Raw genomic sequence first — 18716 nt, 5'->3', positions numbered from 1 at the left:
CAACCCACATACTCAGCGCTGCTGCTCATCCCACAAATGCATGTTCCTTACAAATGGGGCACCATTTGAAAGGGAACTAAACAGGCTTTCCAACGGTATAACACAAATTGTATAAATGCACATATTTTCAGAAGCACCCGTTTTGATTTCATATCATACTCCTGTTTTAAGGGTGGTAACTGTTAATGCCAGGACTCCTAAGTGCTGAACTATCACTGTGGATTTACCTGATGTGGGTGTGTGCTGAATATTCCTCTGACAGCATATGCAAGTTTGACTAATCCATTTCTGTCCCTAAATGCTCCATCCAACAAACAAATCTCTCCTCTCTCTTCGTTTATTTGCAGAGTTGGTGCGATAAAATGTAATAATTGCCAGGAGGATACAGTGTTATACCATCAAACCTCTGCAGTAATATTATACTGATACAATAAAATCCCTGTTAAGTGGGTTGAAAACAGAAAGTATTATGTAATATGAGATATGATAAAGAGCTCAGTAAAGTTGCTATGAACTAATTATTGAATGACAAATATAAATCATGAATTACAAGCATGTAGAAAAACACGCCACCGTTCGATTTAAGACTTCATAAGCTGTTAGGGTTACAGCGAAGTCTCTGTAAAAATCTATTTCTTCCTGATTCGTTTCTCAGAAGGACACTGTGAAATAATGTTTTCCAGTCCCTGCTGCATTTATGATGTGCAATTCTTAGATGTTAGCAGGGAAAATTCCCGTCATGCGTGTAATGGAATTTCGGCAAAGATAACAACGAAGCTGACGGGGCCAATAGTCCTACAAGAACAAAACCCTGTTTATTTTCTATTAGCAAAATAAAAAGGCATTTAGTGTCGCTGTTTTTTTTTCTGTGCTTTAATAATTTATTAAACAAGTATCTAGGGTGAATATTTGCCCGCAGCTCTTTCATAACTGCCAAACAACTGTGTGATCTTAATTTTCCTTTTTGAAGTCTTGATCTTTCAAAGAGTAAATAAACGTCACTGCCTCAGTTCATGCTGCAGGTCTTCTTAGCTTTTTGTTACTTCCATCTAACTAAATATTTGGTGATTGTGCAGTTGTTTGGAAGTTGTTTGAACCTTAAAAAAAGGACCCTACAACCTGTTTTCTCAATCAGCATCTTGCTATAAGTGATGAGATCCTACATGAAGACCGTTTTGCCAAGGTTTGAGCAGTTTGGTCATTTCACCTACAAGATGTTTGCATTTCTGTTTTTGTTGTTGCTTTTCTTACTGGTTTGAAGTGAGGTGGGGTTCAGTTGTTGTATGATGTCACTTACTTCCATGCACCAATTAGAGTTTAGCAACATTTGAAACAAAAAGTTATTTTGATGACCCACACTCCCACTGTCCTGATAGCCAATTAGGTGGAGTTTTGACTGCTAATGTCTTACTACGTAATAATTTCATTTTTTTATCCAAACTTTAAAGCTATTGCAACAATTTTATATTAATGAACGTCTGTTACATTCAAGCCATTGCCAAATGAGTTGATACAAAGCTAATTAAGACTATCAGCTCCACAAAACTCTCTCTGTAATTCTCAGTATGACTATGTTTACAAAATGGTGTAGTCTGGCAACTTTCCCACGCAGAAGCTTGAGTGATAACCTCTTCTGAAGAGTCCATCATGTTTTTTAATACTCCGTGTCCCCCTTGATATGAGATATGGTTAAATGCAGCAGTCGCTGTAATTTGTAAAATATCATACGAATTGTGTGTGCCCTGTAACATTACTAGGTTATTAATACTGATGCATCAATGTGTAAGCAGCAGTTTACTGTTGTAGCTGCTTGATGAGGGGCATGTTTTAACTACTATATTTACAGTTAGGAGGGGAAAAAACTAAGTTCTTATACACACATTTGTATCTATTTGTTTTTAGCTTTTTTTCAATTGCTTTTCTGTAAAATATATTTATAGTTTTACCAATTTGCACCTCAAACAGTTATTTTAAATACATTATCCATCTGAGAAGTTTAGAGGGTTAACATATTTGTTTCTAACAACTCATAGACGTCTGAAACTTGACAAGGAGCCCCAACTAGACAAGACTTGTAAGAGGTCACAGACCAAAAAGGTTGGAAACCATCGGTTTAAACTGGTTCATACAATGCAATGTATTTCATAAGTGTATAGTTTTTTTTAATGTAAAATCTTAAAAATAATAAGTAAGAACGGTCATATAAATGTAGTCGAGTAAAAAATGCAATATTACCCTCGGACTACAGGAGATGTTGGATTTTCTGTGCGCGCTAATCTTTTTAATTTTGGCAGAGCATTTTATGTCTAAGAAGATCAAATAAGAGATTTTTGGGAACTGTGTCCTTAACATTGCTTGACAAATCTCTTTCTATAAAAAGGAGTGGATGCAATTTTGTACCATACAATTGAAATACTTAGGGTGCAAGAGTGACTAGAAATATCTGTAGTTAAATCGTGTCACATTGTGCTTTTTTAATAGAAGTTTTGAGTTAATAGATTTGATCATACATTGTCGCCTACTCTGAGCAAACATTCACAGAAGATTTAATGTTGGTAGTACTTCAAGGCTTTTGGGTTTCAAAATGTTTGTAGAGTGACAAGATTAAGGATGAATTGTAACAGGTTTATGTAAATCTCAATAAAGCCTCACCAAAGAATTTACTTTGAGTGTCCTTGCCTGTGTCTGAGGTTTACAAAGCAACTTCAACTTCTTCCTTGCCATTGTCAACGTTTAGAGAGTAAAACAGGTGAATACTTGATGTCATGTTGATCTCATATTAAGCAGATTTCAAACAGCGGTTTATACCTTTCACATCAATGATGGGAACATAATAGTGTACCTCCAGCAACAATCCAGATCAATGAGACATGAATGCATTTCATTGCTCCATTATTGACTCTTTGGGGTCAGTCATGTGAGACCGTGTTTCTCACATGCTGGAGCATTCCTGCTGCAAACATAAGTGTCTGTTTTTTCCTCATCTCTTCTCACTGCTTATAGAAAATACTTTCTCAAAATGAACAGATGTGGGTAGAAAATGGGTGTAGCTGTAAATTAATTTGACTGAAAAATGAAATGGGGGGAGAGGTGGGGGGGGGGGGGAAGTTTTGCATTAGTTAAAATGAATTAATTTGTCTTTCCAAATGAGCTGCTGGTGTGAAACTTGATTGATTTAAATAAGCTCCAACTGATTTAGGAAGCAAGTTATGCTCTCTGACAAAATATGCAATGTTTTCAATTACCACTTTTATTTTGGCAACACATGTTCAGCCACATTGGCTTAACCATGTTAGGTTGTCATCATTCAATTAGTCTAAGACGGTGAAAGTACAATCGCGTGGGATTCAACTCATAAACCTGGGATCTGCCCTCGGACACACACACACACCTTTTAGAATCGTGTTTTGTACTGTGGTATCTATTGTTCATCTATCACTTCAAGCTGCATGGTTTTGAATTTTTGTTTGAGCGCCTCTCTGCACTATAGCTCTGAAGAAGAAGAAGGGACTTGAGGGAAGTTTGGGGTTTCTGCTCTCCTTAACAACAAGGGACAGTATGTTTAGCATCTTTAAATTCCCAATCTGAAGGCAGCAAACAGCCTAAGGTTTCCTTTTTACACAATGGCACACTAACAAAAACACACATTTAGCAAAAACATTTGGGTTTATTAACTTTTATTTTATTTTTCTGTTTGGAATACAGCGATTGAAAGCTTGGAGGACTCTTAAGGCTCGATGTTTGTAACCAGACAGCGCTCCATGTCACATTTAATAAAAACACTACAGAGACACGCGACAGCATTGAAAACACAGCAGCATAGAAATGAAAAGGAGCAATATTATCATTGCCATACATAGCTGCATTAAACTTTAATGAGATACAGTGGAGTTTTGTACAACACATAATACATTAAACGTGCAACAAATAAAGTGCTAAAGCTGTTACATTTTAATGTGCAGGGGAGGTATTATCAGTTTCGGCTTTTTGCTGCTCAATTTAAAGGCCGTGAATCGGCTCTCACAGAGTAACATTTTAAACTCCTATGGGGGTGACCACGACAATCTAGGATGGCATTTGCCTTGCTGATCAAATGCCTTTCAAAGATTTCAGCCAGCTGAGCCCATCTCTAGTGAGCTTACCTTCAAAAGTACCTTTAAAAATCTATCCAATCTGTTTTTATGAACATAGTTGGGTTACAAAACACACCTGCTTTATTGGTCAAGGCACTATACTTTATGTGTGGAGGCCAGTGGATATAGTCAAAAGAAATCCTGTCCTTGATGTTTGAGACATAAGACTGTGTCCATCCAACACAATGACTGAATTATGTCGTTTTCCTGCTGACTACGACAATCATTTGTATATGTCAAAAAGGAGAAGAGTGGACATCCCTCAGGAGAGCTGGTGGATAAAATGAGTATCTTTGAGGATGTACAGTTTACTCTCAAACACTACACTGCATACAGTACATAAACAACCTGAATACAACCTGTTAAGAAAAATCTGCTATCCAGCCAGTTAAGTTCATACTTTGCTTGTATTGAGTTCAAAGCTTTACAGATAACAAGTGTGGTTGGATTGTGCTAAAGGCTGATAAAAAATAAAATAAAAATCTATTAAATCCACATTGCTGGTGTAGAACGTGTTGCCCAGAACCTCCCTGCTATAAATGTAAACTGTAGATTTACAGTATCACCTCCACAATGTTGTACCTGATACATTTCTATTGTATTATTTTTAATACCTTCAGTGTTGGGGTAGTTACTCAAAAAAGTAATAGATTACACATTACTACTTACTTCAAAAAAGTAATGCCTTACTTTACTATATTACTCACTGCTGAAAGTAACTAGTTACATTACTTTTGGATTACTCCATATCACTTGAGATGCACTATAACTTGCCAAATAATATAAAGTTAAACCTCATGTATGCCGACATACACAAGATCTTTCTTGTATGCTGTTTAATACCACAGAGCTGACAACAAAGTTGTGTACATTAGCACCAAATGTGTCAAGAGGTAGGCCTACTGGCGGCCGTCCGCTCTTCATTATCTCTATTTTGCCCAGTATGTTTCGGAAAGACGGCGATTACACTGTCGAATCAGTAAGTATTTCCTCCACTATGTATGTTAGCCAACGTACTGTAGCTCTGCCTTCTTTACCTGCTGTTGAATACAGTCTTGGCTGCTTAGCAGGTGTCGGCAAATGCCTTTTTCCATCTGCCTCGGCGTCATTCAGGGTCCAGGGGACTTTAGGAACTACCTTAGATTGGATGTTCTGTTCGTGGTGGTGGAGAGGTGTTTGACCGGGGGACAATTTACACTTTACAATCAAGTTGTTTACCTTTTGCGCAACTAATTTGAAGTAATGGGCATACCTCCACCCCTCGAAAGACGTCTTAAGCAGTGGCTCTGCCATATTTGTTTTGTCTACTCGGAGTGTTACGGTGGGGCAAGGAGCAACTAAAACGGACATTTGATTCGTTATTCTCTCCTCCCGTTAAGCATAGTTGAAGAACCAGTAATGCAAGATACGCAATCATTATTTATTTCTTTTAAAGATTATTTTTAGGGCTTTTCCACCTTTAATTTTTAACAGGATGGTTAGGTGAGAAAGGGGGAAGACATGCAGGAAATCATCACAGGTCGGATTCGAACCCTGGACCTCTGCGTCGAGGCATAAACCTCTCAGTATATGTGCGCCTGCTCTACCCACTGAACCAACCCGGCCACACACAATTGTTATTTGATAAGTAACTGTAATGTGATAACTGAGTTATCAACAGTAATGTGTTACATTACTGCGGTACAGACAAATGTAATCTAATTACAGTAACGCGTTACCCCCAACACTGTTCATTACTGTTCAACATGTGAAGTCCTATAGTAAGCTCTTACTGCTGCAGCAGACATCTCAGAAATAAAAAACCCTTCATCCTCACCAGTGTCAACACTCCATGACCACGGGCCCTGGGCACAAAATCGGAATGGGCCCCCCTCCATCCCCTCCCCCCACACACACACGCAAGTAGTAGCCTACACGTCCACTATCGCAAAGAGCGCACAGTGCTTTACAACGCATCGCAGGGAAACACACAAATAGGGTACAGATACTATGTATTCAAACCAATACATTAAATGTGATGGTTTACCATTTTGAAAAAGTGTGAAAACAAATACCCTACCTAAAATTGATCGAGGTTGATAATGAATATAACAGCCATTCTCGTGGTGCCACTTGTCCATTAGGCAATCGGCTGCACAACATGTCATTATTAAAAGGAGCAAACTCGACCACCTATTCCACAGTCTCTTGCTGATGTGGGGTATTTAGCTCCTCTGTTGTGAAACGAAGAGGCCCCTCTTTCAATGAGAGTCATTTTCACTTTGTCACTGGATATATGTTCCCATATTGCAGAATCCACAACAGTCTCACACCAAGAGTCATCATCAGCCCCCCTCTGATATAGGCCTGTAGTCTGGTTAAAGAAACTGTAACCTCCGGCAGGCATCAACTACCCCCATATGACATCACGATGAGATCAAGTGTTGCCACATCTTTTCCAATTAAAGATGATATAGCATAGACAGCATTTATTTACATAAAGCTTAGTGATTGTTTCAGTTGCAGCGATGGAGAGATCACCTACTGTAAAACCATATAAAACAAAAAAGGTAGAAAGAGAAATCTTTTGCCAAATAATCACAATCTCACTACAGGGACATTGTATATATGAAGAAAAAAAAGAAGATATAAAAAGCTAAAATCTACAAAGGGAGGGAGAAGATCTAACAAACTAAATATTTAGCGCCCTAATCTAGGGAACGTTTCAGAGTGAGAGAAACCCACTACAACTATTAGGCCTCCGCCCGCTTTGGCAGCGAGCAGCGTCCTCCTGCCTGCCCCACACCTACTGACTGCCTGCACACGGCACAGGAGGAGAGCAGGAGACACAGCGCTGTTGGCAGAAGAGCTGTGTACTACAATTTCTCTGAGAAAATTTAACACTAGTTGTTTTTTCAGAAATAAAGTTGCTAAGATGTTCTGAAAAGTCACTAAATCTAGCAAGAAAGTTGCCAAAAGTTGGCAACGCTGATGAAATATAATGGCCAAAGACATTGTTCTTCAACTTTCCTATTGTGCACTATGTCTTTAAATGTCTTTAAGCATCTCTTTCAATTACGTCTCTCCTGATTGAACTGACATTAAGTCTGGGGACTCAACAGCATCCTGTTACATGAGACAATCCACCGACCTCGCTATGGACTTTAACGGAAATATTTCATACTGAAGGTCTATAATGGAAAACAACTGTCAGTCCTCGCTGTGGGACACTTTCTGCTTTTCATGGTGCTGTTGAGTTTCTTTTTTATGTTGCTGCATTGCTGTCAGAATCACAAATGAAATTCAGTTCGCCTCCATCAAACGTGGTTAACAGCACAATTCTCAGTGGCAGAAACCTGATCTTAAAGTGCTCATATTATGCCTTTTGGCTTTATCCCCTTTCCAATATATATATATTATATATTTTGTGCACATTATAGGCTTACAAAGTGAAAAAGCCCAAAGTCCACCCCAAAGAGACCTACCATCTTCCAGAGAAAACACTGTTCACAAACTGCTCCAAACAGCTCTGTTGTAGTCCAGCCTTTACTTCTGTGACAAACGCCCGTCACTTTGTATCACACGTTATAATGCTCGCCTAGCTGCTAGCATGGCACGCCCTCATACTGACTGGCTAGTAGTCCTTACCTAGCTACTGTGCATGTGCGACTCCCAACAAAGATGGAACAGAAGTGAGATGTCTCACTCTGTAGCTAAAACAGAGAGCTCAACACACAGGGTGAAAAGAGGAGCTGCAGCAATGTGCAGTACAACAAAAATATGGTGTTTTCTGAAAATTAAACCACATAAACCTATTCTGGTACAACCTCTAAATACAATTATGAACCAGAAAATTAGCATAATATGAGCACTTTAATATGAGTGGCAGATCAAAAAAACCTGTACACGTCGATTTGAAACATTCAGCGTGTGTTTGTGTCTTCGAAATGACCTTTCTTGTTTCTAGCAGGACTTCTACACGGCTTAGCTTTTCACACTCTAAAGAGTACTGATGGTAGAAGTTTAATGTCCAACAAAAACTATAACAGTTCACAATCTGCAGCCACATGGCAGAGAGTGTAATGTTGGCAGCCAGTCTTGTTCTCAAAAGTTGCTCAGTACTGACACCCGAGAAGTGTGCGGGCTGGCTGTAGATATAAATAAAAATGTCAAATGTAAACATTAACAAAGTGAAAAATGTTGACCCTCTGAAATTATACAGCTATGCCTTGGGCCAATACAGTCTGACAGAAGTTATTAACTCTCCAAGTTAGTGTAAGTGGCTTTAATGGCCTTTCAAAGTTTGATTTTGTTATTTTAACCCAAACCATAATCTTTTTCCTAACCCTATAACCATAGGCGCCGATACCATGGGTGCTCTGGAGCTCGAGCACCCACGGAAAATACTGAGCACCCACGTGTGCCAGACTGCCAGTAGGCTACATTCATTTAAAATTAAACATTGCAGTTGGTGCTAAGTGGAGCGTCTGTCATAGTGCGATTGGTTGTGTTGCTGTCAGTCCACGAAGCTGATCGCGGTTACGTGTCAGTTAAACTTCTCATCTCCAATCCTATCTGTATTTGTGAGAAGTGGCGCTGTCCTGAGTTGAAAGATAGCCTACTTTACGGCTTTGTTATTGAGTTAATAGGAATTTCCTACGGTTCTGAAATGCAAACATTTTTTGACTACTTTTTATTTTTATTTTTTTTATTATTATTATTTATTTTTTTAAAAAAAGGGCATGCACCCATGAGCACCCACGGGGGAAAACATAAATCGGCCCCTATGCCTATAACTAAGTTGTTCTTGTGCCTAAACCAAACCCCAACTTTTATCATAGCGGTGTCAAATCAGACAACGCTTGAATGTGATGTTCTGTAAGGCAATATAGGGGGCATTTTGTCATTTAATAAGGAGGACTTAATAATACTGGCTTTACATACATTCATCAGATGGCCAGAATAATCCGATTAATGTTGATCTGCATCTGTTAGGCATTGGTATATGGTTGAATTTTTTCCTGCTAGTGTTTAAATTGAAAGCGGGGGGTGAAAAATGCATCATATGTCAAAAAAAAAAATCTTATTGGTGGATTATTTGGTAAAGTTTGCTAGAGTGGAGAGGGGATTCTGACCTGGACACAATTTACAATTTACTTTTTTAGTACTGGGTCACCTTTAACCCAGTAGAAATTCTACTGCATGAGTAAATAATAAAAATGTATGACGTTTTAAGACTTTCCCCTCCCTGCCCCCAACCAGATCTGGCGAGCCTGAGATGAGTTGACTGAAATCACGTACAGTTTATGGCACCAGTTTTCATTGGGATAGTGTGATTTATTCAGGCGCAGCAGTGCGAGTATGATTTATGACTGTGGTTGGTTAAATAGACCAATTCTCTAAACTTTTTTTTCTAATTAGCAAAAAGCAATGTAAAAAAAACATTCAAGAAGCAGCTTCCCAGAACTCCCACAAAGTGATATGCCTTCTCTCCAGTGGATCCAATGGACTTCATGTCATATCAATCATTTTAGTTAATCATCTTAATACTTTTGAACCAGGACCCGCAGTGTTTAGATTAAGTAGCTCATCAAGAATGAGGTGCCAAATTCAGTAGGCAACATCTGTTATTTTAATGTGTCAGATACATTAATCAGCATTGCATATATAGTATTGCTTTTTCTGCTAAAAACTTGATCCCTAAATAAAATAAGAAATTACCCCAAACAGAGGTGATACGATTTATCAACAATGCAGAAATATATCCCAGTGCCTGGTTTTTCCATCACTTTCATACATCAAATGTACTGAAAGATAACACAGATCTAAAGTATATAATACGTTAAAAAACAGCTACCTTGAAACCTCATCACCAGAGCAGGTTTAAAGACCAGAATTCACTCCTTTGGGACAAACTGAATAAATAATTCACCCATCAAAGTATCACAAAAGAAATAATACATGAAGCATGGGAATTCAAACTATAATGTCTTGCTTGCATTTTTTTCTACTAATCCTTGGCCCTGAGAGCTTCACATTGTATTTATGTATGAATAAGAATTCAGATTACGACCTTATTCATACTAATATAATTATATTAATATGTATTCCTGACCCATGCTCACGATGGAGCACTCATAATTGCAATGAGATCAGAGCACTGATAGTCACATACTGTAAATGTAGTCATTAAAACATCCACCTATGTTGTACACTGCGAGCCCAGGAACCAAGTACATCTACTGCATATGTATATTTTATTAGGGAAATCATTCCTTTCATCACCATATTAAGATGATATTAATGTGGGTATTTCTGCGCCACTGCGCCAACTTTTCCTGATGTTTCGGATGCAATAAATGCCGTTCAGTTGATACAGTAGGTATTTATTGAAGAAAATGGTATTTGTAGGTTCTCTCACTAGGCCTTAATCAGCAGCCAGAAACAGAGGGCTCTGCTTCAAATACAGAAACCTGCTGTGGCAGTCCAGATGGCTGATTCAATTCAAACACTGCAAATCTGTGTGACTGTAAAGATTTTAGCTGCTGTTTTTGGGGGACGGGTGCTAATCAAAACCAGTTGTGATCAGAGTGAAAGTAATCTTGTATCACTGTGTCAGCGCTGCATGTTCTGGCTTTACCACTTATCTATTCTGGTATGGAGGGAGGGGGGGTGGTGGTGGTGGTGGTGGTGGTGGGGGGGTTATGCTCTGACTTGTTTGTGTTTCTTTAAACCAATCACAATCATCCTGGGGAGCACTAAGCCCCAGATGAAGTGATGGTGCCCTTGCAAAACAGATAGCAGAGAAAGCGGGAGGGGAGGGCAAATCGTACGGATGCAGGCTTTATCCCAGCATTGTACATCCGGTAAGCCAGACTAGAGTCAAAGTAAAACGTCTCGTTAAAAGCTGCTGCATGGAAGGATTTTGGAGCAACTTCAAAACTAACCATACAAACAAGACCACAGTTTGGAAACCGTGATGATTATATGTTGCCAGTAGTCAGTCCTGTATTGTAATATTCAATACTTGCAATACTAGTGTTGATCACAATTCATCAAATAATGGATTAGTTTGACAGGAAATTAAGTCTTTTATCAAGTGAAAGTGGCAAACAATTGCTGGTTTCAGGTGATGACTTCTCAGTCATCTTCGATGACGTAAATGGAATATCTTCTCATTTTGGACTGTTGGTCAGAAAAAGTACGCACTTTGGGAAATAATACAACAATACAATGACTTTAGTCTCACAATTAGTCCAAAACAAAGACTTGTTAGCAAAGTTCTATCAATCAATCACATTTGTATGATGGTGGTAGGTTTCTGCTTACCGTCCTACATGGCTACATCATGTAGAGCTGTAAAATTAATGACAATTAACAACTCTGAAGTTGATAATGTCTTTTAGTTTAAAGAGGACTTGTCCTTGGACGTCTGTAGAATGTTGGTATATCCTTCCCTCTAATGTGCTTAAGAATCTGAAAAGGTTTGCCAACATCGATTCCCAGCGTTCCCTTTTTCATCCTTCTCACTGCTGCCAATCTTCATTATAGAATACACGTAATAAGGGTTCAACAGTGACCCAAAGACCCTTCATTTGCAAGCTGCTGAAATCTCCCAGCTGTGTTAAATAGTGAACAGAAACCTGCCTCAATGAATGGAGCCCTGCATGAGTGCTTTTTATTTTCGCCTTGCCCTACTTCTAGCTCTAGAGCTCATTAAATAAGATCTTGTGTTAAGGCCCGAAATAGATAAAACTATATTTGTATTTAGCCATGTAAATCATGTTATTGCTTTTGGGATTACTGGCAAGTGGCCGTAGAGTGTGTGTGAACGATGGATGATTCCTATAGATGCATCTCAAAATCCTTTTATACATTTGTTACCGTTTTTCTCCCTCACTACAATCATTCTGAGAGTCTGAAGGCAAACATGCCATGGTTCTTCAAGGAAAATCATTCAAAGAAGAAAAAAAACAGGATCATCTCTGGCTTTAGACTCCAAAAAGAGTGTGGATTTCCTTTCAAAAGCAGCTGAATTCTTCAAACACTGACAGTTACTGGTCTCACATATTTAAACTTAACCTATTTAGTGTAGGTGATCATTTTAATATCACAATTTAGTATGTTTAATGGCTAATTCATACTCTTTCACAAGTTCAAAGAATTACAGACCGTGTGAACCAAAACTGATTTTAATCATTAAAATAAATAACTCAGGGTTGTAGTGGGCCAACACCGTCTCCTTGAAATTATATACAAACAGATTTGCAGCAGCAAATACGTTTTAAAGAAAATGTAATGCTGACCAGATTAGGTGAATTATTAACATAAGGACATGCTAATTGACGCAAGTACATATTTAATTTGTTTTGTTGCCTGAATCTAACACATTGTTCAGTAATGTTTTAGTAGTATAATGCAAGTGTAATTTCCAGGAGACAGGGTTGATTGGCCAGCAGTCCTAAGCTGTTTCATATGAACTCTGGACACTGTCCAACAAATCTGGTGCGGACATTGACCAAGTTGCCCTTTCATACATGTAGCACACAACAGGAGATGTCTGTTTCAGACGCATTCTCCCTTACTTGAAATACTCAAATACTATTTGATTTAGGTGAGGGGTGGCGTCTGGGTAGAGAGTGCAGGACATCATGCAGATTACATGGCGGTCACGTAGCCTGTGCGTAATTTGGTCGTAAACAACCGAGTCTCTTGCCATTCCTTGAATTTGTCTGACGATTTCGGCGTTGGCCCTTACTGACAGAAATTCACGAATCTTGTTGTTTCTTCAGTTAGACATTTTCGTTGCCGTCTTTGTGTAAATGACCCTTCTTCTCCAACATGGATATTCGTTTCCTTCCATTTTTGTGCGAGCCGCCTGAACACCAAGGCGCCTACTCGCTCACTGAATTTTCCGGACAATGACCTGCACTCACACATGGGCTCAATCAGACATTACACAGACTTTGAAGGGAGCTGACAGGGTAAAGTCTGTTTAATGTCCAGTCCAACTGATTTGGACACATACAGCTCTGCTGGGTAATGTCTAGATAATTTCAGGTTTGCAGTGCATGTGTAAAAGGGGCTTAAGACGACTGAAACGACCATTATCCCAGTTCGCTTCCAACTTGGGGGGGGCTACTGTCACATATTTTCCCTTTTTCTCCTCATGTTTCTGTCAGAGTGTCTTTGCTCCCACAGACAAGAGCAGAAACTACAGACAGTCTGCTGCTGCGCACCAACAATCTTATATATGTCCAATCCAGAAAAAAACTCTACATAGCTGAAGTCTTTGGGGTTTGTTTGTGTTTGTTTTATGGCTTTTTATTTAAATGTACAGTACACGCATGGTTGTATGCAAGTTTATGGTTTTACTTGTAAGTGTGTATGAGTATAAATGTATGGGTGCATGTGTATATACTGTAGATAATGTGTTATTTTATATACATTTTGCTTTTATTCATTTGTTAACTGTGAGCATGAATGCTAATAAACTCAAACTAATCGAAAGGTAAAGTATACTTAGAAAACTGAACGAAAATATTTTTTCACACCCAAAACGTAACCAAGTAAGTGTTGTGGCCGTTTTTTAATTGATGCAAATACTAATTCATTGTTTTAATATGAAAAATCAATCCACTATAATATGGACATTTTATACAAACTATAGTTAATGGTTACAAATATGCAAGTGTTTTTTTGTTTGTTTTTTTTAAAATAGGACTTCTTTCTCCAAATGTATCATTTTCGTTACCAGCAGACATCTGTCCTGTTGTGGTTAAATCCTTTAGGGTGCTTTCACACCTCACCTGTTTGGTTGAGTTAAAAACAAATTCTGGTGTGTTTGCCCATTTGGTTTGATGCATTTTATCCTCTAGTTTTCTACCCACTTAATATTCATCATATATAAAAGGTCCAGTTGCAGTCACAATAATAATGCTCATTAACCAGAGCATACACAAGATGTAACACTGTATAGCACTGATGATACATGACAGTCACCAAAACCATCCAGTGAATGAGTTCACTGTAAGTCCACATGACTTCATGTTCTATGACTTCACTTGATTTGTTTGGAATACATCTGTGTGACTATGAAACACAAAATACAACTATCATTTCTTAAATGTGAAATTTCCTTTTATCATTTTAATCTAGTCAGGTGTAAAAGTGGCATTTTGGGATATATGCTTATTCGCTTTCTTGCCGGGTGTTTCATGATAATATATTTATGATTGATACCACTGTCTCACACCTGTACACTAAATAGCTACACCAACCAGCAAGATTGGTGCAAGCTGCCCACCAGCACTTCTAAAGCTCACTAAGAAACACGTTATCTCATTAATGTCAAAGAAAAAAAAATTGGACCGGCAGGTCTTGGCAGGGACCAGTTGCCAGGCTACCAGAAAAGATTTCAGGATGTTACTGCTTGCTGGCGGGAAATAGTCCGGCACGTAACCCCTGTGAAAAACCACAACTTGTCACTTTTAGCACTTTGTTTTTTGTACCGCTTAAGCAAACGAGGTATGATAACTTAATTAATGAGTTTAAGAGTTGCTAGTAGGCGGATTGTTAGGGTTGCATAGAGTTAGGCCAGCTGTTTACCACTGTTTCCAGGCTTTGTGCTAAGCTTAGCTAACTGGCTGTAGCCTTATATTTACAGGACAGCTTTGAAGCTGGTATCTTCTCACTAACTCTCTGCAAAAAAGAAAATAAGCATATTTTCTCAAATGTAAAACTATTCCTTTAAACTTTTTGTTGTGTGGGTTGCTTTGCTCTGCTGCCCCTGATGATCCAGTTGTTGCTGCTCTTCTGAGTTTTTGGTTTCCCCTCTTGTTTGCGCACACTCACAGGCATGCGGTTTAAAAAACAAACCAAAAGCCACAACAATTCCGCAGATATTTCTGTGCACCTCCATGTTTGACTGTGTTTCTGTTTAGGATGAGTCTGCTTGTGTTATTGGCATACAGACAGCCTTACGCCTCTTTGTGTTTCCTCTGCAGTTGGGAGGATGTGGCATACTGGGGGTGGGAGTCTGGCTCTCAGTGACCCAGGGAAACTTTGCCACCCTATCATCATCCCTTCCCTCCTTGTCGGCAGCCAACCTGCTCATCGCAGTGGGGACCATCATCATGGTGATCGGCTGTTTGGGCTGTGTGGGAGCTGTCAAAGAGAGCCGTCCTCTGCTGCTGACGGTGAGTTAATTGCCAGGATGGTTTTTGATGCTATCACTGACTTTAAAAACACAAGGCTGGGTTGGCTCAGTGGGTAGAGCAGGCGCACATATGCTTGGAGGTTTATGCCTCGATGCAGCGGTCCAGGGTTCAAAGCTGACCTGTGACGATTTCCTGTATGTCTTCCCCCTCTCACCTAGCTGTCCTGTCAAAAGGTGGAAAAGCCCAAAAAAATTCTCTTTAAAAAAAAAAAAAAAAAAAAACACACACACACACACAGCTGTGTTAATGTGATGATGCCACGTTACATTGCTGTTGTTTGCATGACAAATATCACTAACTTTCATAAAGCTTTGACATACCTCATATAGCATTAGTTTCTGTTTCTCTCTAGAACTGATTGATACGGCTGGTGATTCAACCTGTATTGTGAACAGCTGCTGTCTGGGTGAGCTTTACTGTGGAAAATGTTGGTGCAGTTTCTAAGTATTTTGGGTTGTTAGATGCGTTTTATTATGAAAAAAAAAAAATCAATCCACTATAATATGGACATTTTATACAAACTATAGTTAATGGTTACAAATATGCAAGTTTTCTTTCATGGGAATTCTTTCTCCAAATGTATCATTTTCGTTGCCAGCAGACATCTGTCCTGTTGTGGTTAAATCCTTTAGGGTGCTTTCACACATCACCTGTTTGGTTGAGTTAAAAACAAATTCTGGTGTGTTTGCCCATTTGGTTTGATGCATTTTATCCTCTAGTTTTCTACCCACTTAATATTCATCATATATAAAAGGTCCAGTTGCAATCACAATAATAATGCTCATTAACCAGAGTGCACATACATACATACATACATACATACATACATACATACATACATACATACATACATACATACATACATACATACATACATACATACATACATACATACACACACACACAGGTGCAACACTGTATTTGATTATACTGTATAGCACTGATGATGCATGATGACAGAATGTGTTATACAGGGGCACTGGCCACAGACATGGTTGTTCTTATTTTATTCAGTTAAAAAGGATAGTTTGGATCTTTTGAAGGGGTTTCATGAGGTACTTATCCATAGTTAGTGTTTTACCTACAGTAGATGGCGGACGGCACGCCATATAGTAGATAGTACTGGAGAAGTCCTATTTATCACGAGGGCTTTAAATGGAGCATTAAAAGTACTGGTGATGTACAGTCCTTCATGGCAATGATTTATTGTTTTTATTTTTCTTGTATAATTGCATTTTAAATTTTCTACACTCTTTCCAAATCAAAATTGCATTTAAATTTGGTGTGCTGGTTATTAGAACCATTATTGATATAAGCCAAAATCAGCAGTAGAAATGTTGAAGTTCACACTATTCAGCTTGCAAATTGATCAAAAATGTACAAACACAATGTGGTTACCAACAGTTTACCACAATTAAGGATCATAAATGGTACCCCAAATTTTCCTTCTTTTGTTTATTATAGTGTATTATCACTAATATAAATAAAACTGTATAGCAGACAAGCCACAACGAAAAAACTATAATTAAAAATTTGAAATGTCTAAATGAGCCATGATGATTTTGGTAGGGGTCCGACACCTGGCTGACATGCATTTGGAAATGATATATTTATATACGAATATGCAAATCAGAAGACAGGAAGTGTTCGACATCAAACATTTTTCTGCTCTGATCTACACACATTTTGCTCCAATTTCAAACCAGGCATCACTGATCAAGTGTAAACCCCATCTCCTGAACAGATTTATAAGTATTTTGATAAACAAACAAGCTAATGTAATCAAACACCAACACTGCGCAGCATTTAAAAAAAAAAAAAATGATTCTGCGTGGGGAAAAAATAAAATGTATCATTAGAATAATGGCACAGCAGGAGTGAGCAATTATGAGCTCTGTGGGAATCAGTCTTAATGTCGATCATTAGCAAGATCCACATCATATTTTCCCCACAGTGACCAGACCCATTTCTGTGCTGTGTCAACATACAGTAATGAGACCGGGCAAATTCTGCTTTATGAGTGACAGAGCAGCCCATTCTTCATGGAGATCTTAAAAAAAAAAAAAAAAAAACTCCTCTCCCTTCAAATTTCAAGGCTAATTAGCATGTTTATGGCTGATGAGGGACACAGAGTATTGCAGTGTCACTTTGAGATATTTGAGGAATTACTGTTGCGCTCTGTGCTGGAAAAAGAATGATTGCTTTGTGTACGTGTCTTGTAATTTGAAGCAACAAAACATCAGTTAGTGGTTTACAATTAAAATATGCTTTTGAAAATTAAATTCTGTGATCTGGATGACTTCAAAGACATTTTAGGCTTTTAATATGAATTTAAAACTTCATTCCAACATAGCCAGTATGCTTATTGTGTGAGCTCCAGTATTGCAGCAGGCTTTGGAAAAAGTTACTAAATAAGAATATGGGTTGCAATATTAGTGGAAACACTCACGAAAGGAGTTTTTAAAAAGGCCCTGAAAACCATCGCGTAAAATACGGATGCTTGGTCAGGTGCCTTTGGCGTTGTTATTGAAGCTAAAAGTCTCCTTTAGCGTCATATCTAAACGCGCATTATAGGGCTTTGTCAGGACTATTGGCGTTACTTTGGACGCAGTTAGGTTAAGGAAAACGTCGTGGGTGGGCTTATAAAAAGGTACGTTTCCATGACACGCGGGACAAGAACGGGACAGTTGGGTTAAGGCAGGGGCGATTCTAGGATCAGACCTTTAGGGGGGGCTCAGCCCCTAATGAGAATGTGGCACGGATATAGTGCATGCAAAAGTGTTACCCCCCCACTAAATCAGTAATTTCATTATTTGATAATCTCTGAGCTAGCTACTGAACAACAGCGTCCGTTAAGGGTTAGGGTTAACCCGTCCTCATTTTTTGACACTATGATGGAACTACACCTGCCACTTTATAAGTGACAGTAATAATGACTAGTTTGACACAATGTTCTAACATTCAGCAATTTTAGTTGCTTACGTTTCCATTTGGGTTCTAATCTGCGCCATGAAATGACCAATTCTTCTCTAGGGACTACCAACATTAAACTTCACAACCGTACTCCTATTCTCCCTCTGACAGATTAGAGACTCAGCCAAGGAGTTTCTGTTAACCCTTTCCTTGACTGGGTTACAGGTGCATAGCAACGGACACACACGATATTAAACCCGTTTCAAGCCCTTTGAACCTGTAATTGTTTGTCCTCTGTCACTAACAGACAAGTAAGCAAAATCTAACGACGCACCAAATAAAAAAAAAAAGATTTTTATTATTGAGCCCCCCTAAAAAGGGTCTAAAATCACCCATGGGTTTAGGAAAAGATGAACGGGACAGTTGGGTTTAGTAAAAGAAGAAAGCAACAGTTGGGTTTAGGAAACATGAC

General features: G+C 38.6%; 1 protein-coding gene across 4 annotated transcripts in view; it reads left to right on the top strand.

Annotated features, from left to right (window-relative positions):
• The window catches only part of tspan4a (tetraspanin 4a), a 169144-nt gene that overhangs the window by 78625 nt on the left and 71803 nt on the right, over positions 1 to 18716 (top strand). For all 4 annotated transcript variants that reach the window (XM_078256863.1, XM_078256871.1, XM_078256881.1 and 1 more), the window contains one exon: positions 15119 to 15310. In XM_078256863.1, the coding sequence (XP_078112989.1) occupies positions 15119 to 15310 (192 nt within the window). The remainder of the gene's footprint in view (positions 1 to 15118; positions 15311 to 18716) is intronic.

The sequence above is a fragment of the Sander vitreus genome, chromosome 1, assembly GCF_031162955.1.
Source record: "Sander vitreus isolate 19-12246 chromosome 1, sanVit1, whole genome shotgun sequence".
In the NCBI taxonomy this organism is placed as follows: Eukaryota; Metazoa; Chordata; class Actinopteri; order Perciformes; family Percidae; genus Sander; species Sander vitreus.
The sequence above is the reverse complement of the archived record's forward strand: the minus strand, read 5'-3'. Positions and strand labels throughout refer to the sequence as shown.